This window comes from Pelobates fuscus, chromosome 5, assembly GCF_036172605.1.
Source record: "Pelobates fuscus isolate aPelFus1 chromosome 5, aPelFus1.pri, whole genome shotgun sequence".
NCBI classification, from domain to species: Eukaryota; Metazoa; Chordata; class Amphibia; order Anura; family Pelobatidae; genus Pelobates; species Pelobates fuscus.
The window spans coordinates 270,531,978-270,554,998 of record NC_086321.1 but is presented as its reverse complement, the minus strand read 5'-3'; the positions used below and the strand labels follow the sequence as shown (position 1 = coordinate 270,554,998).

At 43.9% G+C, this 23,021-nt stretch overlaps 2 protein-coding genes across 2 annotated transcripts in view; both read right to left on the bottom strand.

The window, feature by feature from the left end:
• The window catches only part of GNG10 (G protein subunit gamma 10), a 59,825-nt gene extending 49,170 nt beyond the window's left edge, over positions 1-10,655 (bottom strand). The window contains exon 1 of the mRNA XM_063455294.1: positions 10,481-10,655. Within this exon, the coding sequence (XP_063311364.1) occupies positions 10,481-10,561 (81 nt within the window). The 5' untranslated portion in view covers positions 10,562-10,655. The remainder of the gene's footprint in view (positions 1-10,480) is intronic.
• SMC2 (structural maintenance of chromosomes 2) overlaps positions 1-23,021 on the bottom strand; it is a 446,565-nt gene that overhangs the window by 286,855 nt on the left and 136,689 nt on the right. The window lies entirely within an intron of this gene.

Here is a 23,021-nt window from a genome sequence, read left to right as displayed (position 1 = left end):
GGGAATTCCCGTACACACACAGCTGTTACACCAGTCACTATATAATCAATATTATGCCCTTTGGCGTAACTATACAGTCACCCACGCTATAATTCTCTATATACGAATTACCCGTCTATAACACACCCCAGTAACATCGTCTTTTACAAATAGCGGTTACAGTACGGTTAGCATAGGTCAAAGCACAAGTTAAGGTCACAATACAATTATTAGTGGTTATGGTGTTAAACATGCAATGGACGACAATGATTAGTACTTATTATATAATGTCAGTAAATATACAGGGTTATGGTACCGTGCACTATAATACAGCAACACACTATTAACACTCTCGCTAGACGGCTGAGCTCGCGCTATCTAACAAGATATACACTTTACTAAAACAATCGTTAACACATTTACAATTCCCAACTAAACTATTGGCCAGTACCTTGAATGGACTACCTAAAACTATATACACCCGTTTTGGTTAGCCACACTGCCCAATCACCACATATATAGCGAGCTAGAGAACCGAATTTACACAGGCGCCTCTTAGTCGCACTATCAAAAGTCTAGTGGGTTCCAAATTTACACGCCTTCCCACTTAGCCCAGATAGGATGAGAACTAGCGAACCGAATTTACACAGGCGCCGCTTAGTCTCCCGGTCCCTCCGACCTAGCGAACGTAATATACACCCTAGAACGCTAGTCTAGACAAGACACCGGTGTCCGGCTAGGGCTATTTACACCAGGACCCCGCCTGACTAACCAAATCAAACGGTCTGACTAAAGAGCGTTCGATCGAGCGGTGCGCCTTCGCTCCTTCCCTCCGACAGAGGGGGCAGATACACAGATTCAAAACCCCTTTGGGCCTACCGCACAATCGGTATACCCCTAGTGGGTCCTGCCGTCTAAAACAGCAGTTGTCTTACCTCCTCGTTCCTGAACCTGAGTTCACACTCATCGACGGGGACACCCCAGCACTTCTCACGTAGAGGCCGATGATCTCCTGGACAACAGACCAGTGGCGCCGAGACGAAGGGAGGTCCACGCAGAAGTTCAGGGGTGCAGCCGTAGAGAACGTGGGCAAAGATAGACCGTCTCACGCCTCTGCCTCTCAGCTACCGTTGAACGATGAGCTTCCCGGCCAATGCACCAAATGATACCGGAGAAACTGACGGAAGCCAAGCACAGAGAGATGGACACAGGTTTCTTCAGGAAGGAAGAGATTCTTTATTGGATCACCGATCGGGACTCAGAGGGACTAGCGTCACCAAAATACAGCAAAGTCTGAGTACTGAATACATAGAGTACATTCCTTATATAGCACTGTAGCTCCTCCCACAATTAACTACACCCACACATACCCTTAACCTATTTAATAAATAGAGTCTAAACTCATCCATCCGGTCTAACCACGTGGCTCATCTGATACAAAGGAGAGGGACGCGTAATTCCAGTTCTTACATTCCTGCACCTGGTCAGTACAGTGATAACAGTATCTTAGCTACGTGTAATTAACTAACTGATACTACAAACACATATACATACATATGCCTTGTGGCAATCTTAGCCTGCTAAACTTGTATTTTACTGGAATTACATCACACTGGCACATTCCCTTTACTCCCCTTCCACTGGTTTCCAGATTCTCTGGATGCCAGAGTTGGGTTGCGATGGTATGAATAACACTTACAACCATATTTCACTTCATATACAGATAACCATAGATATCAACAATTTCATGATATTTACATTAACTGGCTTTCTACAGCTTGAGGTTAGGTATTATTTACCTACTGTAAAAGACTACAAGCATCACACTGGCTGCCTTTATAAAACTGAGCACCCCCTGCAATTTTGCCCAAAGTCCAAAATTACATCTTTGAGTGCCATCCTACAGACACACACAATTCCACATAAGTAAACATAATACCACAGACAGCCCCACAAACATTCAGAGAGTTCAATGGGACAACTACACTAGAGGCTGTAAACTTTTCTTTAAGTGAATAACATAGTTTAGGTTTTCCAGATACTGCCCCAAGGAGAAACATTACTCCATGAACACAGTTGACAGCATTGAATTGCATGTGTTCCCACATTTCTGAAACAATGCATTGCTTAAGGTTGTTTGAAACATAATTAAATGCAATATCACCTCTAGCTGTTTAATTAGGAAGAGGCAAAAAAAAGGAAAGAAATTCCAGCAAACACAGTCTGGCCAAAGGGCAGAGCTTTTAGTTTTCCTTAACAAAGAGTTTTTTTTAACAAAAGAATTACTTTCGGCGTACTTTCTCAGTACGTAATTAATTATTGGATCAGCCTGAGCTACCCGTGTGAAATTTACACTGCAAGGTTGGTGTGGTAACCGCTCCGTTTAGCATGTGGCACAAGAGAGAAGAGAGATTGAAACAAAACACAGCACCTGTTTGAGATCATATCTATTTAGTCGCTAAAAGTGGATGCCAGCATCTTATTTGAACGCTACCTTGATGGGTATACACCTGGCTAGGTAGCCACCTGGTTCCATAACTTGTAGTGTAATCACTTTCTATTGCTAACTTCCCAGCCAAAATATTGTTAATACATGATTATATGTGCTCATTTCAGACAGCCGAAACAAGGAATACTCCCTATGTTAACTCATTTCACCAAGAAACACAACCATATTTTTCAGCTTATGTTTTCCTTATGTTGTTTCAGCTGCAAAAACTGGCCTCATGTGAGGTTTGTTGTCTAGTTGTTTGTGGTTCCTGTTATTCTATCAGACCTCAGAGGAAGGCTTAAAGGACCACTATAGGCACCCAGACCACTTCAGCTCAATGAAGTGGTCTGGGTGCCTGGTCCCCCAGGTTTTAACCCTGCAGATGTAAACATAGCAGTTTCAGAGAAAGATGAAAGATGAAAATCAATTGAGTAATGTTTTCCGATGGGCGTTTTTAATGCGCATTCGGCTCCACTCGGGAGCCAATGTCGGAGTGGGAGGAGAGGTCACCAGCGCCGAGGGAGCCCGGCGCTGAAGAAAGGTAAGTGGTTTTTACCACTTTAGCCAAGCAGGAGGGGTGCCATGAGGGGTGTGGGGGGACCTAGTGACCCTAAAGTTCCAGGAAAACGAGTTTGTTTTCCTGGCACTATAGTGGTCCTTTAAGGGCGAAACGTCGGGGCTATTATTTCTCCTGCTCTTGGTTAGTATATCATATTTTCTGGGTGTATGTAGTTATTCTTAGCACTTTATTGTTACTCTGAAGTGGTTATGGGACTATTGTTCCAACATATTTTGCACTGTTTTATGCACTTTTTCTTCTGTTAAAACTGTTTAATCTATTATTGTATTGCATGAATAGAAACATTTTTTATGTGTAAATTCTGGTGTTCCTTGGGTCCATTTTCTATTTTCCGTTTGTGTATATATATATATATATATATATATATATATATATATATATATATATATATATATATATATATATATATATATATATATATATATATATATATATATATATATATATATATATATATATATATATATATATATATATATATATACACACACACGGTGGGGAAACTGAAAGAACCATGCCTATTTGCATGGGTTCCTCGGAGGAAGAAGAAGAAGCAGCAGAAGCCACAGAACCAGATAAATCCAGAGGCCGGAGACTGGCAGGAGTTTGTCTCTAACTTCTCCGTTCATGGAAGCATCGGTCTAATTGGGTGACCATGAGGATCAGCTCTTCCAAAGAAGTGGGTACCCCAACTCTGGCTAGTTCATCTTTTAAGACCTCAGATAGACCCAGTCTTTATTGTTCTATCAGGCCTGTCTCGTTATAGCCTGTGTCAACAGCTAGCTCCTGCAGTCTTCCACAGGTCTTTTTCCCTGCCAGAGGGAAGGGAGGGTACTGCGGGCAGCAGAAGGTCTCAAATGATCATCATATAACGAGCGCATAGTTGCAGCAAACGAGTCCCATTAGTCCAATATTGGACTGTTAGAGTGCAGGAGTTGATGTGCCCAGGTTTGGGGTTGACTAGATAACAAAGCTATAGTAGTGCGAGCCTTCACATAGTCATTAGGGTAGGTACGTGATTTTAGAGTGAAGAGTAATTCACAGGCTGTGATAAATGGTCGCAGTTCAGTCTTTTTTCCAGTGAACTTGTTAGGCATGGGAATGTTTGGTTCAAGAGACATAGGCGGCATGTGGGCAGCAGAGGAGGATGACTCTGGAAGGGGTACGGACTGAGCCCTTCTCTGTTCACGCTGTAGTAGTGCGGTGTTGCTGGCTTGCAGATCCTGAACTGCTTGGGCTAAAGCCGTCATTTGTTGGGTCAAGGCAGTAATAGCTTCAGCTGTTCCTGTGGGTTCCATGATTCTTTTTGGGCTTGGTTATTATAACACACCCACCTGGGGTTTTCGAAGAGGTGATGGAACCCAATTGCAGTGGAACAGCACTCCCTTACAATCACGATCCTCAGTGGAGTCTGTGGAGTCGTTTAATGGGAAGAAGCCAAATGAGGAATCTGAGAGAAGAAGGAGCAGGAGACGCAGTAAATGAATCCAAAGTCAAGCAGCAGACAAGAGAAGCTGATCAATCCGGAGTCAGGTCTGGCAGCAGACAAGGATAATCAATCAGGGGTCAGGAACCAGGAACATAAGCTGAAAATCAGGGCAAAAGGCAGGTATACAAAGGCAAGTAAAATAACCAAGCGCAGACTGGAAGGTGTGCTTGGTTTAAATAGGTGGCCAGGATCACATGACCAGCCACGTCCCACCAGTAGTTGGAGCACACAGGAGCTATAAAGAGAGGTTAGGGACTTAGCACCATCTTGGTTTGCACCATAGTCCCTGACCTGTCCTCCCCTTACAGATCTGCAGCTCTCTTCCTCGTCCCGGTGAAGAACGGCGTGTTTGCCGCGGACCTCGGCAGCAACAGTGAGAGAAGAAGCCGCCGCAGACCCGGGAGAGGGTTCTCTGTGAGCGGCGAGTACCGCGACTGTGCCGCGAGGACGTCGCAGGCACCCAAGAGCGGGTGAGTACACAGCAGTCCCGTGACAATAACAACATTAAAAGGACACTACAGGCACCCAGACAACATCATCTAATTTAAGTGGTCTGCGTGCAGTGTCCCTGTCCCCCTTTGTCCTGCAATATAAAGCATTTCAGTTTTTCAGAAACTACCAGACAGCCATCAGAAGCCCTTCCGGGAGTTTCACAGAGTTTGACCCTTTGAAATGACGCTAAACATCCTCACACTTTGCATGAGCACATCCAGCGTCAAGGAAAACTATGGGAAAACACTGAAATCAATACTTTCCCAAAAGGGAAAGGCCTCATGCATGCGCTCATGTGCATTAGGTCCCCCCCGTCAGATAACGTGGGAGGAGGCAGGCACAACCCAGAGCCAAGGGACATTGGTGGTGGAATTGGGTGAGTATATAAAGGGTTTTTAACCCTTAGTGTGCCAAGGCAGGGGGGATGTGATGGAGTGGTGGGGGAGGGGGGAAATCAGAGGGCACTATACTGTTAGGAATACAACTTTCTATTCCTAACACTATAGATTCCATTTACATCAAGCTATTCTATGGGCCGGTAATATAGCTCAAGGAAAATGTTCAAAGAAAGAAGGAAAAGAGTTCAAAGGTTACTGTCTGCTGCACAGGTTTTTATTTGCCTGAATGTGCTACTACTTTAGATCATAGTGAAAATGTTCACAGATATTATTACATGTATTTTAAGTTACTGGAATAAATGAAAGTACCATAACCACTGTACCCCTGTGTAGTGGTTATGGTGCCAGGCACTTTTTCAGAGTAAAGTTTAGAAACAGTTTGAGAACTTACCTTGAACCCAGGGCTCCCATGCCATATCTACCCTGACCTTAGCATAGTGTGATACAGGGCCGAGCTCAGTCACAAAGAGTCATCATCTGATGCCTAGACCCAGTGGGACCCAAGTAAGTTGTAAAACCGTTCTTGACAAATTACTCTGGGAGGGCACCAGGGCTCTCTAGGCACTATAACTAATATAAGAGGAGTGTTCCTTTAAATAATAAATCTAGGCACCCAGACCACTTCAGCTTAATGAGGTGGTCTGGGTGCCAGGTCCCTCTAGGATTAACTCTTTTTTTTTTATAAACATAGCAGTTTCAGAGAAACTGCTATGTTTATACTGAGGGTTAATCCAGCCTCCAAAACCTCTAGTGGCTGTCTTATTGACAGCCGCTAGAGGCGCTTGCGTGCTTCTCACTGTGAAAATCACAGTGAGAGCCCGCAAGCGTCCATAGGAAAGCATTGTAAATGCTTTCCTATGCGACCGGCTGAATGCGAGCGCAGCTCCTGCCGCGCATGCGCATTCAGCCGATGATGTCGCAAGGAAGAAGAGGAGGAGGAAAGCTCCCCGCCCGGCGCTGGAGAAAGAGGTAAGTTTAACCCCTTCCTCCCCCCAGAGCCCGGCGGGAGTGGGTCCCTGAGGGTGGGGGCACCCTCAGGGCACTCTAGTGCCAGGAAAACGAGTATGTTTTCCTGGCACTAGAGTGGTCCTTTAAGTTCAAAGACATAACTTAACTCTGATAAGTGAATAGCAGCTCTCCATTGAGAAATGCTATTTAATTATGAGACATATGCATATTTTGTTTAAAACTCATGGAAGCAGATATTCCACGTGCCTCATGAGGTATGTTTAGAGTTAGAACAGAATATTGCTTTAGGGCAGTTTTGTTCTTTTATTAATTTGTACATTTTGGGGATGTCAAGAATGTTGGCATTTATGGAATTTTATTTTTGTATCTGTGTTTTTATTGGTTTTCAATAAGCATCCATTACAAGAAAAGTCATAAATTAGTGGTCATCATATTTAAGATTACATATATTTCTAAATGTGAATTTCAATGTAGTAGGAACAAATTATAAATAAAAATAACAACCAAAGTAAAATGAAATTTCAAAAAAAAAGTGAGAAATACAGCTAGGAATTTTTTTTTATATTAAAAGTAATATATACTTTCTAATTGTCTCTTTTTAGCAGAGACCGAGCCTTTTTTGAAACTATATCCATTTGCTCTGCTATTCTATTCTATTATTTGGTATGTAGGAGTGCATATATATATATATATATATATATATATATATATATATTCCTGGGCTTCAAAGCAATAAAGCACTCTTCCTATCAGTAATTCATGGTGTTATTTAAAATACTACGTAATAGTTCCGTTTTCTCATCCAGTAAGAAGAGGGCTGGAATAAAGGGCCAGTGGCTCAAATGCACCCCGGCCCCTCCCCAGGCCACTTGAATACAGGAGTTGCGGCCTGCACTGGCACATAATTTATCTGTGAATTAAAGGGAAAATGTCACTACCTGGGACTATTAATTTTATGCTTACTTATCCCTATATATTTCATCAATATGTATTTGTGAGGTATGAAAAGTAAAATTCAGTGTATAAATGAACACATTTTTAGGGAAAAAAGATCATCCTCTTTTGCAGTATTTGCCCAGTCCAAACTGGATTATGGTGTAATTTGCTAAATATTTAATCATGAAAATGTCTCAATGTGTTAACTAAAGGGGCACTATAGCCACCGGAACAACTACAGCTTATTGTATTTGAGTAGAATCATTACCTTCAGGCTTTTTGCAGTAAAAACTGTATTTTCAGAGAAAATGCAGTGTTTACATTACATAACTCCACTGGCCACCCTCTGCATGGAGACACTGAACTTTCCTCATAGAGATGCATTGATTCAATGCATCTCTATGAGGAGATGCTGATTGGCCAAGGCTGTGTTTGACTTGTGCTGGCTCTGCCCCTGATCTGCCTCCTTGACAGTCTCAGCCAATCCTATGGGGAAGCATTGTGATTGGCTCAGGCCATCACTTCTGATGATGTCAGCCAAGCAGGCAGATCAGGGGCAGAGTAAGCATCTGCAGACTTGAATACAAGTAAGATTTTATTATATTTAGGGTGGCAGGGGTGACTAGATGATGGTTTTACCACTATAGGTTCAGGAATACATGTTGTGTTCCTGATCCTATAGTGTTCCTTTCAAAAGATTTTGCCACTGCCCTAGATAGATCCTAAACAAGCAGAGGCTATGGGGTTATTTATGAAAAATTGAGACATGGTTGGAGATGTAAAACATTATTGCTGACAGGAAACTATGCAATGTTATTAAAGTGGTTCAAACACCATCCTAGTACTGATATTCTCCTCCTGTTGATTCCACTGGTTTCCACAGTGGGTTGATCCTCTATGATAACTTTTTTCCAGATTTTCTTTACTTTTTCTAAATGCCCCGCAGAATGTACAGCTATCATAATTCCACCAGAACCACAGAGGCCTAGGAGCATTGCATTTTACATCACACACACATTTTTCCTTAACATCAATATATTTCCCTAACATTAGCTCATCAAATGGATGAACCAGCTGTCAAGCTCATTTCTCCTACCACACAAACAGAATCAATAGCCATCAAAATGTAGGGGAGAAACATTCAATAAAAGTCATGCATTATTCAGAGCACACACTGCCTGGAGGGTGGACTACACAAACAATTAAATTATTGTGTCAGCTAAAAGAAAGAGATCCACAGTGTGAGAGTGAAATACTTTGATCACAATGTGCTATTGTAAAAGCTGAATGCTTTGTCTACGTTAAATTCTCTAGTGACCATTATTATACATGTGCTCTCTATATCACCCTATTAGGAATGTAAGCAAATGAAAGAAACCAACAATTAGAAAATAAAGAGGATGGACCACACAATACCGTGCTTTTAAACCAGGAAGATGCAGATGGAACGCGTAAGGGGCTAATTGTGGGTATTTGGGGTTCCTATTCTTTGGTACGTTAGTCCGGCCATTCTAAGGTCCGGTATACGTTACCCATCAGTCCTCTGTGTTACACAATTCTACGTGCTGGATCATACTGTAATCCCGACTTTCTAGACACAAGGCCTCGCTCTGTTTGTTTACCTAATTATTTCAATAAGCCTGGCCACTTTAACAACTGATAGAGTGTATTCAGTTTTTTCTTTTTCTAGTCCAGGTTCTAGGTTCTTGCCTATACTTTACATGTCGGGATGCATTCAATTCTGAACTCTCTTACCACCTCCCTCCTTTTACCCCACCTGATCACCAATAAGTATTTTTATCAAAGGATAGGGGTAAATAAAACATCCTCCATTACTTCCATCAGCCAAATATTGAGTACCATTTTCTGTGCAGCAAAACACCACCACCAGACTAGTCTAGACTAGTACACTGCCCACTCTGAGCACAAAGTTCCACATAGGATTGGCAGACCCACAATGTTTTCTAGATACGTAGCACTGCTAAATTCTGATTGGCAACAAATGACAAGTTTAACATTGTGGTATGTAGAATTCATATGCTATAGGAAAGAAATGAATTACTTAATTTGGAATATTCCTGATCAATCGTCTGATTTTCCTCTTACAATATGCAGGATAGCTATACTGAATGCAGAATTCTTAATGTATAACAAAAATACTGAATCCTCCACTATACAACCATGGTGGATGATCTGTTAGCATACCAAGTGTTATTAGTTAATTCTCTTCCTAAGAGAATGCAGAATTCATAATCATTTTGGGGAAATTGTCACTGACATCCCTACAGTAAAACTGTTAAAAGATGGAAATCTGGGTGCCATTCACATCACTATACCCATGTACAGCTATGAAGCAGTCTTCCTTTTCAATGTTAAAAAAAGAATTGGAGGCACAAACCATTAGACCTTTATCTTTTAGAAAGACTACAGTAGCCTAACAAAAACAATATCAGATGATCAGTTATCAATTCCCATCACAAACACACATTTGCCGGCTAATTATTTGATAGTTAACAAGTTGCTAAGTCTGCTATAAAACAATGAAAAGACTATATGCTTACACCAGTTTAATAGATCACACCACAATAAAAATTTAAAAAAAATTCTATATTACAGAATATAAATCAATAGTAATCGAGACTATTTTTTTTGTAAACAGCAAACATGATTAAACCAATTTACAAAATTGTTGTTATTATTATTATTATTACATGTTAGTATCCAGTTCCATCAGATGTGTATAATATTTTAACCCTATAGGTACCATGCACAGGAAAGTGGGTAAAAGTGTTGATTACCCAGTTAATCCTTTGTACCATATAAGCTATTTGGCCATAGAGTGCCAGGCAGATTGTAAGGCGCCATAACGTGGGTACCCTCAGGCACTCATCGGGTTAAACTGCAAGCAGTAACTCAAAGTATAGTATCTCAATGCTACTGATAAGTTGCTGATACACTCCATCACTTTCGGTGGCTTAGTAGAATACTTTGAACTTGCTACAAAGTACATCAGATACATTTGTTTGGTTCCATTGACCTTTACTGGCTGTAGGTGCTGCTACCCTGAGTGATGCAACACGTTTCTGGCATTAAAGCGTTAAACACAGAGCAGTCTCCCTCCTTGAACATCAGCTGAGACCATTTACCTTGATCCTCTCCACACTAGCTTCCAGCTTCAGCTGTTCCACCAGTCTCTGCATGGAACTCAGGTTGGAGTTGGAAGACATGTTTCAGTAGGAGCAGCAAGCTTTTCCCACAGATAGTACTTGGGTGATCTCTGGACAGATCTGGGCAGGAAATGAGCTCACAGGCTGCAAAACTAACAGATCACTCCAGCCCTCCTACCCCATCCATGAGCCAGAAAAATAGACTCCTACCAGACTCTGCCAAGCACCAGGTTTGGCTCAGGGCGCCATCTAGAGGCCAACCCTGAAATTTAAATCATGGCACAGTAATTATTATTATTATTATTATCGCTATTTATATAGCACCAACAGATTTAACTATAAATAGGACAATTACAAGAAAACCTACAGGAACAATAGGTTGAAGAGGACCCTGCTCAAACGAGCTTACAGTCTATAGGAGGTAGGGTGTAAAACACAATAGGACAAGAGAACGAATGTAAACTGCATGAAGCAGCTCTTTAGATATTCTTTAAAACACTTTGATTATTTGCTCCCCTCAGTGTGTACCATGGCACTGACAGAAACAAAGTAACTCAATGAATATGAATATAGAAGACATGCGAATTGTAGGCTAAGGGAAAGGAACACCAGGGTAAGGATGAGGTATGCGGGATTGGGATTTTCAACAACACCATGTACCAAAAATGTTATTATCATGGCAGTTAATTAAAATGAAACTTTTGATGATACAAAATAGACAGCTCTCTGGATCATGTTAAAAATCTCTGATGTCAACTTCATCTAGAAAGAAGGTAAACCAAGGCACTTCCAAAAACATCATCCAGAGACCCAAGCTTTTAGGGAGCTAGGGTGTGCCAAACCTGGCCAAATACCATTGGGAAGACAACTGGCATTTAGGTACGTACGTATGGAAAGGGGGCTTGGAATGCCCGTGGTCGGTGGGCTTAGAAGAAGACTTGTGCCCAAGTCTCCCATGGATGTGATTAAGGTCACTTGAAAATAAATAGCTTGCAATCCCACTTACCCTTTTACACACATTTAAACCCTTGAAGACGCAGCTTCTGATTGTTAGTTTTGAACTTAAATGGTTACACCAACCATTTTTTGCCTGCTAATTTTTGAAAAAATATAATGCCCTATTGGTCATTATTCTTTTGGTAGCCCCCCGCCCATAAGTGCTAAATTGACGCTACAAAAGAAACAATATATTACATGAAACCAAGCGCCAGGCATATCTCCCAGCGGTCTGCTCCCCTCTCCCGTCTGACGTCATGGCATCCATTGTTAGGACCAATCAAAGGCTTCCTATAGCCAATACATTTTAACTGGCACATAGCGCACATGCACACTCTGAGCTGACAAAGGGAGGGAAAACTAATGAAGGGTATAGGGAAGTAGGAGGGCTTAACTGAAGGAGGGAGAGTAGATAAAGGCTTCCCCTTACTATACTGACAGTGTGCATATCACAGTTAGTGCAGCATTTATGCATGTTAGACCACAATTTCCATTTTTCTCATTTATTCCACCAAGACACATTATATACTGTTTTGTCTATGTCTCATTTTGGGGCATTGTTGTAGGTTGACAGTTCAAATTACCCTGTAAATATCTACCATTTGCAAAAGTAGACACCACAAGTGTGTTTTATGGTATATTTTGAGCCTTATTGTACATCTATTTTCCTTAATTTCTTTCAATGGTCTTATTTTATTTTCACATTTGTTTACATGCAACTCCACAGCTTACTTTGTAAATACTTTGTACTCTAATAAAAATAACTAAGTTCTGTTCATCTACATTATTATTTTTTTAAATTATTTTATTATTTATATATCACCAGCAAATTCCGTTGTGCTGTACAATGGGTGGACTAATAGAAACATAATTGTAACCAGACAAGTGGACGCACTGGAACAGAGGGGTTGAGGGCCCTGCTCAATGAGGTTACATGCTAGAGGGAGATACATATCCTGAGTTCAAGTGTCAAATGTTTGTGAAACTACAAGGCAGAAGTAATTAACTGCCTACTGCGGTTTGTAACCTTGACCTTAAAAATCTAACACTATCTAACCCTAACCTTAAACAGATTCTAACCATAACACTGTGGGCATTTAGAGCACTCAATGAGATGAAGTGGTTTGGGATCCATGTGACTCTCATTTTAACCATGCAGTGTAAAACATTGCTTTTCTGCAGGAATGGCAATTTTTACATTGCAGGGTTTAAAGGCCTCTAGTGGCTGTCAGTGGAACTTCCTCTTGATTATTTAAATCACATGATCTAATAGAGATCATCTGATTGGCACAGCACGGCATTTGGCACTGCAAGTGCACACGTATTCCAATGCTTTCTTATTGGAAAGCCATAGGTGTGCGCACAGGGTGTACCTGGGCACACCTTAATCAGGGGCAGATCTCTGTTCAGGCAGCAGCTTAAGGCCTCACGCTGTCTGGGGCCTTGCGGCCACCTAAACCCTGTTAGGGCAGATTGTGTCAGGTCCTCAGTCGGTGACACCAAAAGGGGGTCCGGCGGCTTGCTCTGTATGGTGCCAGGTGCGAGACCCCTCCAGTCTGCCGGGAGGGGAGCACCAATCACGGACAGCGGTCTGCAGCTCCGCAGTGTGCAGAGCTGCTGCAGACCATGTGTCTTGCGAGATCTGGCCAATCAGAGCGTTGCTGCGGGTTACCAGGTCTTGCGAGATACGTGGTCTGCACACTGCGGAGCTGCAGACCAGATATCCTGCCCACCGGACTGCCAGGGAGCCCACCAGAACCGCAAGGGAACTCACCCGACTGCCAGGGAATGAAGGACATTGAACTACCAGGGAAATAAGGTATTTAATCTCACCCCCTACCTCCCAGTATCCCCCCTCACTTTCACCCCCTTCCCAGTATACTCCCTCACACACCATTACCCCCTCCCTCCCAGTATTCCCCCTCCCAATATACTCCCTCCCACACCACCATTACCCCCTCTCTTCCAGTATCCCCCCTTACATTAAGTGTATGTATGTGTGTGTGTATATGTATATATATATATATGTGTGTGTGTGTGTGTATATATATATATATATATTGTGCTTTAGGGTGCACACCCTAATGCAATAGGCTGCGCACACCTATGGGGCAAGCATTGGATTGGCAGAGATCATCAAGATTGATGGAGTCAACGAGTCAGGACCAAAAATGAAGAGAGCACCATGGCAATGGAGAAAAGTGAGTAAACTACTTATTTACTCTTTACCAGAAGAGGGGAGGTTACAAAAACAATGAGTAGGACCCTATAGCAGGCCCTGACTGGCCATCGAGCATACCGGGCTGCGATGGCCGTGGGGCCGAGGCTGGCAGGGGAGATCACAGGCTACCTGAGCGCCGGCCCCGCTGTGTGCCTCCATGGGCCGGTGGGGAGATCAAAGATCTCAGATCTCGCGAGAGTGAACTCTCACCACTAGGACCAACATGGATGGTAGCTGCAGAAAGGATCCCCCCTCCCAGGCATAATGTAAGAAGGGAGGGGGGGTATTAAGCAATCTGCCCCACCTCCACTAGGACCACCAGGGATGGTAGCTGCAGAAAGGATCCCCCCTCCCAGGCATAATGTAAGAAGGGAGGGGGGATATTAAGCAATCTGCCCCACCTCCACTAGGACCACCAGGGATTAGGCAGCACCCTCAATGGCACCACGGCACCCCCCCATGGAAACTCGGCTTCCCACCCCCTCCCAGGCTAAAGGTAAGAAGGGAGAGGGGGATATAACTTTTTATTTTTTATTATTAATAAAAAATATATATTTAAATTTAAATACAAAATACACTCACACTAACAGCCCCCTCACACACACAGCACTCCCAGACACACACACAGCACCCAGACACACACAGCACCCAGACACACACAGCACCCAGACACACAGCGCACCCAGAAACACACAGCACTCCCAGACACACACAGCACTCCCAGACACACACAGCGCACCCCCAGACACACACAGCACCCAGACACACACAGCGCACCCAGACACAAACAGCGCACCCAGACACACACAGCGCACCCCCAGAAACACAGCGCATCCCCAGACACACAGCGCACCCCCCAGACACACACAGCACCCCCAGACACACACACAGCACTCCCAGACACACAGCGCACCCAGACACACAGCGCAGCACCCAGACACACACAGCGCAGCACCCAGACACACACAGCACAGCACCCAGACACACAGCACCCTGACACACAGCGCACCCCCAGACACACACAGCGCACCCAGACACACACAGAACAGCCCCAGACACAGACAGCACCCTCAGACACACAGCACACAGCACCTTCAGACACACACAGCACCCTCACTCACACACAGCACCCTCAGACAGACAGCACCCTCGCTCACACACTCACACATATATATATATATACATATATATATATGTTTTGTCCTTCTTTATAGGTATACTAGCAGATACCCAAAATAGCCCATCAATTACACAGTTCTGTTATACGGTTATCAGCTGGGAGATAACCCTGGGAAGCAGTGTACCTATCAGCTAAGTTGTTTATTATTATATATTTTTCTTCACGGGTGTCCGTGTGTTTGTTATATGGTAATTTTTAACTGCAGGGACCATTTCCTTTTTTTGTTATTTGGGATCCTCTGGTATCACTTGTTACCTGGGACTCCGTTCTGCCAGCTAGAGACATAATTAGTTGCCCAACACTGAACTTCTAGGTTCAGTCACAGTGATGTCCTTTTTGACAAGGGCATTTCCTCCGACAAGGGGAGACCTACATGACCTGAGGAGACCCTGATTGCTAAGTTTAGAATTAGGGTTAGCATTAGTGTTAAGGATGAGTATTAGGGTTAGGATTAAAGGAACACTACAGCATTAGGAATTCAAAAGGTGTATTCCTAATACTATAGGGCAGGGCCGGACTGGGAAAAAAATTAGGCCCGGGCATTTTTTAATCAGAGCGGCCCCCTAAGAAGGGGGCAGGGCCAGAGAGGGTGTGTTTTGTCATCACTTATTTACTAGCACGCCCCCTCTCAAAGTGAGCATGTTGGTTCAATGTGCAGAACCCCGCTGAAGAGCTCTCGCATTAGAAAAAGGCCCTGAATTTGTTCTGCGCAGCGCAAGCAAATTTAATAACATGTTTGCGCTGTGTTTGCTTTTAAATTGTCTCTGGTGTCTCCACAAGTGGGATACCAGAGGACAAAAGGGCCAAGAAAGTGTATATGGTGCATGTGTTTGGAGCCTGTGTGTAGAGTGTGGTGTGGTATTGTGTAAATAGGTCATTTTCATTTGTGTTTGTGGTGTAATATGTGTGGCTGGGGGCTGTAGAGAGTGTGTGTATAGGGGGCATAGTGTTATAGAGGATGTAGCGAGTGTGTGTGTGTAGGGGTTGTAGAGAGGGTGTGTTTAGAGAATGTTGTATGTGTTTGCTGACAAGGAATGTAGTGTGTGTGTAGGTGGTGCAGTGTGTGTGTGTGTGTGTAGGAGATCTAGTGTGTAAAGGACCCAGAGTGTGTATAGGAGATTGTGTGTGTGTGTGTGTGTGGAGAGGATTAAGAGTGCATATAGGGTAAGGGATCTAGCGTTTATCTGGAGCGTAATGTGTGTAGTGGTGCAGTGTGAGGGGTGCTGTAGTGTATATATTATATATATATGTATATATATATATGGAACATGGGGGGTGGTTGCACTCACCTGAACATGCTTAAATGGGGTGCTGCTGGGGGCCATATTATACAATAAACAATACACAAGATCCAGCGCACTCTCCTATCTACTAAACAGCAACTTCAATGTTGACAGATTTTATTAGTTTTTAAAAGGTTTTGTTTAAAAACACCTTATCTAGGCAAAAAATAATGGGGATTTAGTTACATTATATGATCATACATTGCATAAGCCTGCCACAAAAAGAAGGGCAGCTGTTGCAATGAAGTGGGACACCCACTCAGTCCCACTTCATTGCAACAGCTGCCCTTCTTTTTGTTTGAAGAGTTTGCGTTGCATAGGGATAGAACAAATTCAACCCCATTGGAGAGGGGGTAACAAAGAAAAACGTTTGGCGCAAAGGGAATCGTACTGGATCCACAGATTACGCACCCTAAGCCCAAAGGGACTAAATGTGGATATGGACATTGTCTGTTTTTTGAATTAATTGAGGGATATACATAGGGTTCAAAAGGTTTTCAGATAAATAATAACAAAAGGGGACAGTTAATAGAAGACCGAATACCGGTCCTGTAATTAGGACATATAATAATGTGTATTGTATAACACTCTGATTCAATTTGAACCTTCTTAGAATGTACAACCTTTTTACAAAGGAAATTTTTCATAAAAGTTTTTTTGTTTTACGCAATATGGATATGTAATTTGAATATTTAATTTATTCATGTCACTTTACACTTTTTGTGGATTTGTAATTGAGAGATGATTAAACATCTAAAATCACTATATTGGTTTAGCTGTTTATGCCAATATTTTATAAATTGTCATTGTCACTATATAAATTTATCAATGTATCAAATATCAGTACTGATTATTGCAAAATTTAAATGAATATAATGAATGATCAACTCGGATGGGGAGTTCTTTCATTCATGGTTATGGTGTGTTAGCAAATTAATCGATTAAGATATATTGGAGGACATCTCATTATTATAGTTTTCAATATTTAATATTTTTTATGTCAAAATGAATACTTGTGTGTATTTTTTCTAATAGTTTTTTCCTTCCAGCCATTTGTGTATTACTGTCAGGCTTCAATTGACATCCCAGTCCGTTTTAACATGGTGGAACGCACGGCCATGTTTTTTCCCGAGTGTGGAACGCATAGTCATCACATGACGAGGTTTTTCATCACGTGACACACGCGCAACGTATGACGTACGCGGAACTAACAAAGCACCTTAACGGACCCGGTTTTTTTCCATTCTCGGCGAAGTGGACACAGCTGAAGAAAAAAAGTGGACGAATCAGAGCTGGAAGATAAGAAGACACCCACTATTCCACCAATGACTTTAAGGGATTAGCCCTATATAAGATGTTTTATGTGTTAGCTTGTTAGGGTGCTGTTTTTACTTGATGTACCTATTACTGGATAATTGTTGAAAGAGGTCCCTGAGGAAGTCCTGTTTTGTGTGAGGACGAAACGCGTAGGACCAATACCTTTTATCTATATTTGTTTTTACTATTTTATTTCATTTTTGTACACCCTCTTAAAATCCTTGTAAGTGAATAAATTGCCTTTGGAGTATTCCGTTTTGGTTGCTGTTTCTTTGGAATCTTTGGCTGACCTGGATCCCATATTGGCTATCACTGGAGGAGGGAAAATCAATCAAAAAAGACGACAAACCCCCCATTTCCACCAAGGGGAGGCACCCATAACACGCTTAATTTACCTGGAATATGTGAGTGCATATTAATCACCGAAAGTTTTAAATTAGTTTTGTAGCAATATTTGCACTATGTTTTGTCCTTCTTTATAGGTATACTAGCAGATACCCAAAATAGCCCATCAATTACACAAAAATTACCATATGCCAATTTCAGCCACAGAATGACATCCAAAGGTGGACAAAACTGATGTTACTAATGCGCAAGTAGGGCCTTCCACTTTAGTGATATCTGAAGAAAGGGCCGGACCTGAGGCGCCCAGTTAAGTGTCACATCATTTCCAAAGTAGCTGGGCTTCTGACAGAGGGATTTGCAGCAACTTTCACTTCTAGTATGTGTGACAAATATGGTGAAGTATCCTGTTAAAATGCCTTTCTGCTGATGTTGCACTTTAAGCATGATAACTAGTGATGTACCGAACTGTCCGCTGGCGGCCAGTTCCCGGCGAAATTAGCTTGTTCGCGTTCGCCGCGGCGGGCGGACACATGCGCAGTTCGATCCGCCCCCTATTCGTCATCATTGGGCAAACTTTGACCCTGTGCCTCTCGGTCAGCAGACACATTACAGCCAATCAGCAGCACTCCCTCCCTTCCACACCCTCCAACCTCCCTCCCAGCATCCATTTTCGATTCATTCGGAAGATGCATGCTTAGTGAGAGGAGGGAAAGTTTAGCTGCTGCTGATTACATAGGGAAATTGATAGCTAGGCTAGGGTATTCAGTGTCCACTACAATCCTGAAGGACTCATCTGATCTCTGCTGTAAGGACAGCACCCCAAAAAGCCCTTTTTAGGGCTAGAACATCAGGCTGCTTTTTTTTTTTTTTTCCTGTGTAATGTAATTGCAGGTGCATGCCTGCCAGCCTGTGTGTCAGGCTCACAGCATATACTGTGCCCACTTGCCCAGTGTTTTTTCACTGTAATAGAAGAGCAGTTGCCTGCCTGCCAGCTTCTGTGTGAGGTTGGATGCCTTGCCCATTTGCACAGTCAGTGCCACCACTCATATCTGTTTTAACAATCGGTTAAGCTTTAGATTTAAAATAAATAATTTTTTTTCACTGTAATAGAAGAGCAGTTAGTTGTCTGCAAGCATCTGGGTGTCAGGCCTACTTCAGCGTGTGCCCTGCACAACCCTGCCAGCGTGCTTTGACAGTTGCCAATCATATCTGCTGTCTCTTTAGCGTGCTTTTACAAAGAAAAAAGGTTTCCAGTGTAAGCTAATAGCAGCCAGTCAGTGTCCTTCAAGCGGCTCTGTCAGGCCTTCCTTCAGCGTGTGCCCTGCACAACCCTGCCAGCGTACTTTGACAGTTGCCAATCATATCTGGTGTCTCTATAGCGTGCTTTTACAAAGAAAAAAGGTTTCCAGTGTAAGCTAATAGCAGCCAGTCAGTGTCCTTCAAGCGGCTCTGTCAGGCCTTCCTTCAGCGTGTGCCCTGCACAACACTGCCAGCGTGCTTTGACAGTTGCCAATCATATCTGGTGTCTCTTTAGCGTGCTTTTACAAAGAAAAAAGGTTTCCAGTGTAAGCTAATAGCAGCCAGTCAGTGTCCTTCAAGCGGCTCTGTCAGGCCTTCCTTCAGCGTGTGCCCTGCACAACCCTGCCAGCGTGCTTTGACAGTTGCCAATCATATCTGGTGTCTCTTTAGCGTGCTTTTACAAAGAAAAAAGGTTTCCAGTGTAAGCTAATAGCAGCCAGTCAGTGTCCTTCAAGCGGCTCTGTCAGGCCTTCCTTCAGCGTGTGCCCTGCACAACACTGCCAGCGTGCTTTGACAGTTGCCAATCATATCTGGTGTCTCTTTAGCGTGCTTTTACAAAGAAAAAAGGTTTCCAGTGTAAGCTAATAGCAGCCAGTCAGTGTCCTTCAAGCGGCTCTGTCAGGCCTTCCATCAGCGTGTGCCCTGCACAACCCTTCCAGCGTGCTTTGACAGTTGCCAATCATATCTGGTGTCTCTATAGCGTGCTTTTACAAAGAAAAAAGGTTTCCAGTGTAAGCTAATAGCAGCCAGTCAGTGTCCTTCAAGCGGCTCTGTCAGGCCTTCCTTCAGCGTGTGCCCTGCACAACCCTGCCAGCGTACTTTGACAGTTGCCACTCATATCTGGTGTCTCTATAGCGTGCTTTTAAAACCAAAACTTTGTTTCCACTGTAATAGAAGAGCAGTTGCCTGCCTGCCAGCTTCTGTGTGAGTTTCACAGTGGATACTGTGCCCTCTTGCCCAGTGCCACCACTCATATCTGTTTTTACAATAGCTTAAGCTTTAGATTTAAAATAAATAATTTTTTTCACTGTAATAGAAGAGCAGTTAGTTGTCTGCAAGCGTCTGGGTGTCAGGCCTACTTCAGCGTGTGCTCTGCAGACCTGTGCCAGTGTGCTTTGACAGTTGCCACTCATATCTTGTGTCTCTATAGCGTGCTTTTACAACCAAAATTTGTTTTTCACTGTTATAGATTGAATAGCAGTTACTTGTCTTCAAGCGGGTGTCTCAGGCCTACTTCAGCGTGTGCTCTGCAGCACTGTTCCAGTGCACATTGCCAATCATATCTGGTGTCTCTATAGCGTGCTTTTAAAAACAAAATTTTTTTTCACTGTTATAGATTGAATAGCAGTTACTTGTCTTCAAGCGGGTGTCTCAGGCCTACTTCAGCGTGTGCTCTGCAGACCTGTGCCAGTGTGCTTTGACAGTTGCCACTCATATCTTGTGTCTCTATAGCGTGCTTTTACAACCAAAATTTGTTTTTCACTGTTATAGATTGAATAGCAGTTACTTGTCTTCAAGCGGGTGTCTCAGGCCTACAGTGTGTGCTCTGCAGAACTGTTACAGTTCACATTGCCAATCATATCTGGTCTCACAGTAGCTTGCACGCATAGTACCACTAATCCCCCAAAAAATGACAGGCAGAGGCAGGCCACCCCGCAGGGGCCGTCGTGGTCGTGGTGCTGTGATTCCCTTTTGCCCTAGAATAATGCCCAGTTTTCAGAAGCCACGTACCCTGAACTTGAAAAGTTCTGAGGACATAGTTGACTGGCTAACACAGGACACCCAATCTTGTACAGCCTCCGCTCGGAACCTTGACGCACCATCCTCCTCCAGCTTAGCTTCAGGCACCTCTCAAGATAGCACTCACCCGCCTGCTGCCACCACCAAAACTAGCACCACAGCCGCTTTACTTGGAATGTCAGAGGAGTTATTCACACACCCGTTTGAAGAAATGAGTGATGCGCAACCATTATTGCTAGAGGATGTAGATAACAGGGATATGTCTCAGGCAGGCAGCATTAAACACATGGAGGTACGGTGTGATGATTATGATGATGTTGTACCCGCTGCTGCTTCCTTTTCTGAATTGTCAGATACAAGCGAAGCGGTTGATGATGACGATGCGTCCATGGATGTCACGTGGGTGCCCGCTAGAAGAGAAGAAGAACAGGGCGAAAGTTCAGATGGGGAGACAGAGAGGAGGAGGAGGAGACCAGTTGGAAGCAGGGGGGGGTTGTCGCAAGGAGCTAGTGGCACAGTCAGACAGCATGCATCGGCACCCAGGGTCAGCCCGACAGCACGCCAATCAACGCATGCTGTGTCCACCACCAGAATGCCGTCATTGCAGAGCTCAGCAGTGTGGCATTTTTTTTGTGTGTCTGCCTCGGACAACAGCGATGCCATTTGCAACCTGTGCCAAAGGAAACTGAGTCGTGGGAGGTCCAACACCCACCTAGGTACAACTGCTTTGCGTAGGCACATGATCTCACATCACAAACGCCTATGGGATCAACACATGAGTACAAGCAGCACGCCTACTCTAAGCCGCCATCCTCCTCCTGGTCCAGCATCTTCAGCCACGTCAACCACTGCTGTCCTTCTTGCCCCCTCTCAACCATCCGCCACTCCGTCTCCCGCCTTGAGCAGTTCCCGCTCATCTGCCCACAGTCATGTGTCTGTCAAGGACATGTTTGAGCGTAAGAAGCCAATGTCACCAAGTCACCCCCTTGCCCAGCGTCTGACAGCTGGCTTGTCCGAACTATTAGCCCGCCAGCTTTTACCATACAATCTGGTTGAGTCTGAGGCGTTCAAAAAATTTGTAGCTATTGGGACACCGCAGTGGAAGGTACCCGGACGGAATTTCTTTTCACAAAAGGCAATCCCCAACTTGTACTCGATTGTGCAAAAGGAAGTCATGGCATGTCTGGCACACAGTGTTGGGGCAAGGGTCCATCTGACCACTGATACCTGGTCTGCAAAGCATGGTCAGGGCAGGTATATCACCTACACTGCGCATTGGGTAAACCTGCTGACGGCTGACAAGCAAGGAATGCGTGGCATTGCAGAGGAGTTGGTGACACCGCCACGAATTGCAGGCAGTCCTGCTGCCACCTCCTCTACTCCTCCTACTCCATCCTCTTCCATAACCTCCTCGGCTGAGTCCTCTTGTGCCGCTGCTTCTTGCTCCACATCAACGGCACCCCCCCAGCTCCCCAGGTACTATTCCACATCCCGGATACGGCAGTGTCACGCCGTCTTGGGTTTGACTTGCTTGAAAGCAGAGAGTCACACCGGACAAGCACTCCTGTCCGCCCTGAACGCACAGGTGGAAAAGTGGCTGACTCCGCAGCAACTGGATATCGGCAACGGAAAAAATTTGATAGCGGCATTGAAGTTGGGCAAGTTGGCACATGTGCCGTGCATGGCACATGTGTGTAATCTGATCGTACAACGCTTTGTGCATAAGTACACAGGCTTACAGGACGTCCTGAAGCAGGCCAGGAAGGTGTGTGGCCATTTCAGGCGTTCCTACACGGCCATGGCTCACTTTGCCGATATCCAGCGGCGAAACAACATGCCAGTGAGGCGCTTGATTTGCGAAAGCCCTACACGTTGGAATTCAACACTCCTAATGTTCGACCGCCTGCTCCAACAAGAAAAAGCTGTTAATGAATATTTGTATGACCGGGGTGCTAGGACAGCCTCTGGGGAGCTGGGAATTTTTTTGCCACGTTACTGGACACTCATGCGCAATGCCTGTAGGCTCATGCGTCCTTTTGAGGAGGTGACAAACCTAGTCAGTCGCACCGAAGGCACCATCAGCGACATCATACCATTTGTTTTCTTCATGGAGCGTGCCCTGCGAAGAGTGCTGGATCA